The sequence below is a fragment of the Hypomesus transpacificus genome, chromosome 9, assembly GCF_021917145.1.
Source record: "Hypomesus transpacificus isolate Combined female chromosome 9, fHypTra1, whole genome shotgun sequence".
In the NCBI taxonomy this organism is placed as follows: Eukaryota; Metazoa; Chordata; class Actinopteri; order Osmeriformes; family Osmeridae; genus Hypomesus; species Hypomesus transpacificus.
This window is the reverse complement of record NC_061068.1, coordinates 3,706,116-3,713,510: the sequence shown is the minus strand read 5'-3', so window position 1 is coordinate 3,713,510 and position 7,395 is coordinate 3,706,116. Positions and strand designations below refer to the sequence as shown.

At 50.5% G+C, this 7,395-nt stretch overlaps 1 protein-coding gene across 1 annotated transcript in view; it reads left to right on the top strand.

Moving 5' to 3' along the window:
• The first annotated feature begins 340 nt into the window (after positions 1 to 340).
• The window catches only part of angpt4 (angiopoietin 4), a 14,672-nt gene continuing 7,617 nt past the window's right edge, over positions 341 to 7,395 (top strand). Inside the window, 1 exon segment of the mRNA XM_047026244.1 lies at positions 341 to 1,238. Within this exon segment, the coding sequence (XP_046882200.1) occupies positions 876 to 1,238 (363 nt within the window). The 5' untranslated portion in view covers positions 341 to 875.

The window sequence follows — 7,395 nt, the reverse complement described above, 5'->3', positions numbered from 1 at the left end:
GTGTAGGTCCTACTGAACTTCATTAGTCCCCATGTTCCTCTTTTACAGATCTTGCCCCTCTGTCCCTTTTTATAGCCTCCTCCCTCGACTGTCCCCCCCCCCCTCCCACCTCCTCGCTACTTCCCCCCTCTTCACCCTCTTTTCTCCTCCCTCCTCTTTTCTTTTCCTTTTCTTGCACAGATCAAGATAACTATTTTAATAGACCTCCCAAAGCTTGGCCTACCCTCTCTCTCTGTCTCTCTCATCTCCAGTCCCCTCTCTCTCTCTTTCTCTCTCTCTTTCTGTCTCTCTCTCTCCTCCCACTCTCTCTCCTCCCCCCTCTCTCTCCCTCCTCCCTTTTCTCCCTCCTCCCTTTACCCCCCAGCCTCCCGATAAGAGCAAGCTTAGCTGTTTCACTCTGGCCACTTCTGAAACTCAACCCTTTGCAGAAGGATGGGAGAAAAAAAACAACTCTCTCTCGCTCTTACCCTCTACTGAAGATTGAGAGATTTAGAAAAGCTCATTCGGCCCCTATCTCTGTCAGTCTCCATAGGGTTAGTGTGTGTGTCTGTTCTTTTCTATTCCACTGGACACCAAGGAGAACTGGCAGGAAGTTAGGGACTGTGGCTGAGAGGGAAAAGAAAGGCAACATCGTTATTAATTAGCAGACCTTGGAGCTATCAGATCTCAGTCAACAACGACAAGAGGAGGACAGGAACCCAGACTCCTGTCTGACTACAGGCGGAACCATGAGCATCACCACCTATGAGTGAGTGAGGGAGGAGGGGGGGAAACATTACACTGCGACAGCTCTGTGCAGGCTCCCGTCACCTGGGCTTTCAGGTAGGAAGAAAGGAGAATATTGGAAATAAAAGGAGAGGAAACCCAGGAGGACTATGAAGGCTTTGCTGCTAGGCTGGTGCCTGGTTCTGTGGGCCGCGGTGGTGATGCCTGGCACGAGGGGGGCAAGTGCTGCCGGAGGAGGCGGAGGAAGGAACCAGCGGCGAGGAGGAGGGCGAGGAGGAGAACGAGGAGCAGGCGACAAACAGAGAAGGCTCCACCGCGTGCAGCACGGGCGCTGCAGCTACACCTTCGTGCTGCCGGAGATGGAGAGCTGCCAGGGCAGCCACATCCAGCAGGGCGGCGCCAGCGTGCTCCAGAAGGACGGACCCCCGACCCCCGGCCAGAAGGACTGGCTGAAGGAGAGACTGCAGCACCTGGAGACCGCCATGGAGAACAACACGCACTGGATCCAGAAGGTAGGAGCAGCAGCGTGAGGTACAGACAAACAGGAGGAGGATCATCCTTCCGTTCAACCTCTTTCTTGAATTCTTTATTGTGAAGTCTTACGGTGGATATTCACAGGAAGGAGGAGGAGAGAAGGGGAAGGAGTCGAGGACTAAAGTGTGTGTGTGTGTGTGCTGCCACCCAGGTGGTTTTTGCCAGTTGTGTTTCCAGAGCAGTAGTCAACCTCCATTCCTTAGGAGATAGGTCATGACCCCTGACCTATGTAATCTCTTGGGGGTCAGCTCAACCTACAATGGTTACGGAACATCTCCATTAGCAAAGGTATTCGACCACATCTTCTACGTGCCCAGACCTCCCCAGCCTGCAAGCAGCAGGAAGGGGTAATCAACAGATGCTTGTTTAGCTTGATGCTAAATTACTTCTAATGGTCTCCTCACTGCATGGTCTAACCTAGCCTCAACTCTGGTCTAGACCATAACCTGTAGTGATTCCTACTGGCAGGCAGGCAGGCAGACTGAAAGGCACACATACACACAGAGAGAGTCCCAGTTCAACAAACACATAGTCGGACAGACATTGTGCCTAGAGAAGCCACCTTAGACTCTAAAAGAGTCCCCTGGTGGAACCACGCGTCTACCTGCATGCTCTCTGGTGGAGTTATCTCCCAGCATTCTCTCTTGTATAGTTATTTCCCAGCATGCTCTCTGGTGGAGTTATCTCCCAGCATTCTCTCTGGTAGAGCTATCTCCCAGCATTCTCTCTTGTATAGTTATTTCCCAGCATGCTCTCTGGTGGAGTTATCTCCCAGCATTCTCTCTGGTAGAGCTATCTCCCAGCATTCTCTCTTGTATAGTTATTTCCCAGCATGCTCACTCATAGAGTTATCTCCCAGAATGTTCTCTGGTAGAGTTATCTCCCAGTATTCTCTCCTGTAGAGTTCTTCTCAGCAGGGTTATCTAATCCAGGGATCGGGGGCTGATTCGAGCCATTAAGAAAACCCTGATTCAAACGTAACTTTGCCAACTCAAAGAAAGAAATTGAGAGAAGTAGATAGTGAAAGACAAAGCAAGAGAGAGAGAGGAAGAAAGAAAGAAAGAAAGAAAGGTGAAGAGAGACAGAAGTGCCTCTCGCCAAAGCAGGGAAATCTTTTTTTACAATCCTCAGGCTCCCAGTTTGATGTGCCACTTCAAACAAACAGGAGTTTTCCCCCTGACTTGGTGGAGCCCTAAAGCTCCTACATGAACACTAACACTCACACAGCACAACCGCAGTTTATTTCTATGGGTCTCATTATAACTCATAACACTATCTATAAGTCATGCCTAAAGTTAATCCATCATCTATTTATTGGTCATATATTTTGAACATAGACCTCTGGCTTAGTTAAGCAGGCTCACCGCCAACAGTTGGTATTTAACAAGGGATTGTGCTCTATAGTAAAGCATTATATAATCTAATACTGTATGTTTCTCATACACACTGAGGACTTCCAGATGGACTGTATTTATGAAGCTCAGCTGAAGCTGTGAGAAACAACAGCTGTGTTTCAATTCAGCACACTCAACGCTTGCCTAACAACTGCACAGTGTGATTTACAGGGATTCAAACTCATCCACTCACCAGCGTCTCATCATTAGACCAAGAGATGCTCCATTGTTGACATTTGGTCTCAATCATGTTCAGCCTTTACACGAGTTGTCATTGAACCACCCCCACTACCATTGATGTGTAAGAGCACCAGACACCTGCCTTTCTCATCAAACATGTAGGTCTCAGGGTTAGGGTTAGAGGTCTGACAGCGTAAACCACTTAAACTAAGACCGCTAACCCAGCCTTAAAACATTCACCTTTCACAAGACTGGCCAAGCACAGTAGCTAGTCTCCCTGCTCAGCTCTACCTGGGCTTTATTAGCAATGTTAAAGTACTGTTGTGTAAGAATGCAGAGTTAAAGTCCTGGTCTGAGATTGTGCTGTATCGCAGAACAGCTCCTCGTAACGCCGTGTCCCCAAAGGCTCGATTAAGCGAGCCTCAGAGAGTGAGCAGGATTCATATCCCAACAGGGAACCTTTGGGAACCGCTCTTCTGGGAGAAAGGAAGTGTTGGAAGGTTCCTCCCAGCGGGCGGTAGTGTTTATGGAGAGCAGGGAGTGGGTATGCTGCGTGTTTAACGAGCCTGTGTAAACCCCTCGGCTCAGGGGGATTCCTGGCCCACGGCAGATCAGATGGTGCTGATTACCGGCTTATCAACCGGGATGATCTGACCTCGGATGAAACGGTTCAAACCAGTGTCACACCTCCACCCAGCCTGGTCTGGTCTGGTCTGGTCTAGTTTGGCCCGGCTTGGCCTGGCTTGACCCGGCCTGGCACAAGTTCTGGTTCAGAGCATCTTGGCTCTGCCATGTATTGATAGTGGTGACCGTGGTAACAATTCAGTTAAAACCCCAATGTTCTGCTCTCTTCACTGACATGTTGGACCCACTGTGGGCCAGTAGACACCTGGGCCACATAGACTGGTCCTCTCCACTGTCTCATGACCAGAACTTACTGGAAAATTCTTCTGGTTTTTCCTTCTCTCTTCTTTCTCTCAAAGTTTTGCAGTGAACCGTCTTTCAACAAATACATGAGCCACTCTGCCAAATGTTAGTTTACTAATCATCCAGTGTGGTTCCCATCGGACTGGCAGGGTTACAGTAGTCCTTAATCAGGCAGTCTTTCCCAGAGAGATCCCCCCCCCCCCGCTGCCCCCCCCCCCCACTCCCCCCCCCCCCCCCACTCCCCCCCCCCCACACTCCCCCCCCCCCCCCCTCCCCCCACAGGCCTCAGCTGGCACTCTCACAAACCCCCACTCTGCTGCACAGGAACAGCCACCATGTTCCCACTGTGTCCTCCAGAGGAGCCACTGGAGCAGAGTAGCGGGGCTCCAGCACACCGCTTCCCAGATCCGCTCCGCCAAACTGGGTCAGTATCAGATGGATTAGTAGCTAATCAAGCGTGTAATCTGCAGAGTGTGCATGTAGATCTCATGTTCTTAACACACACCAGGCCTGAGTCTGTGCAGGACACCCATCCTAGAGGCCCCCTGGGGCTGCAGAGTAGATAAGAGGGCCAATCGCAGAGCAGATAAGAGGGTCAATCGCAGAGCTCTGGTTGCATGTGGGATCACGTCATTGCTCAGTACGAAGACCAGAGCTGAAGTTTTCTACGATGCTGATTGCTTGGTGCTCTTTAGGAACTGGTGTTGTCTTCATGATATTATGATACAGCAGCGGAACTACAGCCATCCTGAACTGGGCTGCTTCCAAAATAATAGAATTGGAATCCGTGTTCACTGTGGACATAACCCAAACCCTTTTTCTAGCTCACCTGTTTTGGATACTTACCTCGACGCTTGATGAAGTGAGTCAGCTTGTTTGACAACTGGGCTCAGACCTAAGACTCACCGGAGGATACGCTATCTTTCCCGTGAACCTGGCTGAACAGTGTTGGTTGTGAGTGACCCGGCCTTGCTCTGATTCCCAGAGGCAGAGAGGAGGCCAGAGCGCTCCACTCAGCCCGCAGTAAAACAGCCTGCCTGCCAGATGGTAGGTTTCTGGCGCCCTATCACACCCCAGCAATGAAACTGATATTTCACCCTTTATCAGTATGCAGCGAGTGCACTTGTTGTTGGAGCGAGACTTGTTTTGTCTTTCTCACAGACACCGTCTGTCCTTACACACACACACCCCTCTCTGACCCAGCAGGGCCTGAGTCAGCAGTTTCACAGTGTCTTTTTCTTGTTTAATCAAAGCCCCCTTCTGGCCCTCGAACAGGATCACGTTCCCCTGTGTTCAGCTCCATCGCAAGAATCTATTTGAAAACCCTGCCACCTTGGAGACCTCATCACCCTGGAAACCGTGTCACCACGGAGACCCTGTCACCCCGGGCACCCTGTCACCCCGGAGACCTTGTCACCCTGGAGACCTCGTTACCTTCATCACACTATCTTCCTCAGAGAATCTCTGGATTCGGAGGAAGACAGCAGCATCACAGGAACATCTCTGAAGCCTAGAGGGACTTTGTTTCATACGCACGTGGAAGCATCTAAATGACCATGGAGATTCAAATGATTATGTGTCGACTGATCTCCTAAACACCAACCCACCAGCCTCCAGCATTAAACCACACAGACATGTTTGAGGTCTGGAAGTGATCCTGAATGTGCAAGGCTCAGGAAGACTTCACAAGAAGATAATTGCATGGCGTTTCAGAAATCCATTCAGTCAGAGAGCACTGTGAAGTAACACTGAGAGGTGGGTGTGAATATTCCTCGATGTGGCTCTCTGGGGAGGGTGAGGAGAAGAGAGGGTACTCACAGTTTGGTCAGAAGGACATCATTTCAACATCCCTCCAGCAGCACATTCTCTCTGGAGTTCAGATAATAAACATTTTACGACTCCCTCCTCTGCGTCCAAAGAAAACGAAGAGTGTTGGTTTGACACGGAGGCAAAAGAACTGCAGCATCTCCACGAGGTTCAAGCTTACATTTGTAACGATGATTTGACTTTAACATCTGCTGTTCATTGTCAATCATCAAACTAATGAGTTTCTAACCACCTCTACTACATTGTAAAAGCTTCAATTATCCAAAATAGGGCCGTGAGCCAAATTCAACCTTATGTCTAGCTGGCTATGTATATTAGCCATGGTATGTTTGTTTACAGAGAGAAGAATCTCTGCTCTTAACTGGGTCTGGCCTCTCCTTCAGCTCAGGGCTTTGCGACTCAGCTCTGCCTCAACTACTAAATAAACACAGCCCTGCTTCCAGCTGGATGGTTGCTGGTTTGATAATGATAATTATTGCTGGAATCTGGCTCAATCAAATGCAGTCCTGAGTCTGCCCCCTCGGCGTAATTACAAGACTGTTTTTCTTTAGCTTTGTCGTCCAAGCAAACACACAGCTAGTGGCGATCTGGTCAGTTGAGAGTCGGAGGTGGGGATGTTGACTTGGTGTTTAGTTTGTTGCTTTCTTAGTTGCTGTGGTTGCCATAAGAACATATGCTATGGTGACAAAGTGAAGTGTTGTGTCTGAGTGTGTCTGAAGATGTTTGATTTTCGCTGAAGTCGTGACAGAAGGGAGAGCCCTCGTGGGTGTGTAACGCCAGTGAGAGATCAAATCAACATCCTGTGTCAGCTTGATTAAAGAAATCCTATCAACACGCTGTACGGTACATGCAGTGTGTGTCGTGCTTTTGCGACGTGTTTCTCCAATGTCATCCTGAGTTCAGGCAGCCCGGTCCAGGGGCAGCCACTGATCTTCACAGCAACATCTGCGGTCGTACGGCATGACAGAGGAGACGTGTGTCTGAGAGGGATGTCCATCAATCAGCTGGATCCGTATCCACGTCCTCATGCAGATGTTTGAAGCACCTCCGACTCCTCAGGGAGCCTACAGATGACAGGGACATCGATCACCACGACGATGTACCCGCGATCTGTAAAGCAGCACTCAGACATTGTGTACAATAAATAAGCAACAGAGCGTCACCAGACATCTGGAGGTTAGATTGTTCAGAGAGGCTGGATCACATGTATTCGCCCCCCCCAAGACCAATCAGCGGAAGTCCGGAGGCTTCCTCCTGCTTGCTCATTGGCCGGCTTCCTCCTGCTGCTTTCTCATAGGCCGGAGTGGGGATTTCAATTTGCCTGGATTAATCATGCAGGCTCTTCCAAAACCATGACAAACACATGGCAACCATGTGGAGCCTGCTGGATCAGATGTGCTGGATCAGATGTGCTGTCCCATCAAATCCCAGTGGGGAGCCAGCGGAGGCACGGAGGGAGATTTATGTTCTCCTGGAGGCCAAGCGCTGATCAGAGCAGCTGAACCCTGGCTGCGTCCCGGGTCCAGCAGCTGGACATGGTGTAGTCTGAGCTTCAGCCGGCCAGGAACTCCCCCTTAGCCATGGAGATACCAGACGGCAGCAGATGGATGATGTCGCTGGCGTGGCAACGATGGGGTCAGAGTAGAGGATGGAGAGGACGGGGGGGGGGGGGGGGGGGGTGGAGGGATGTGGAGCGATCGAGGGTGGAGGACGTAGTGGAAAGGGGATGGAGTGGAGAGAGGGATGGAGGGACATGGTGGAGATGGGAACAGGGGGATATTCCCAGTGAAAGTGGCTGAGCGCCAAG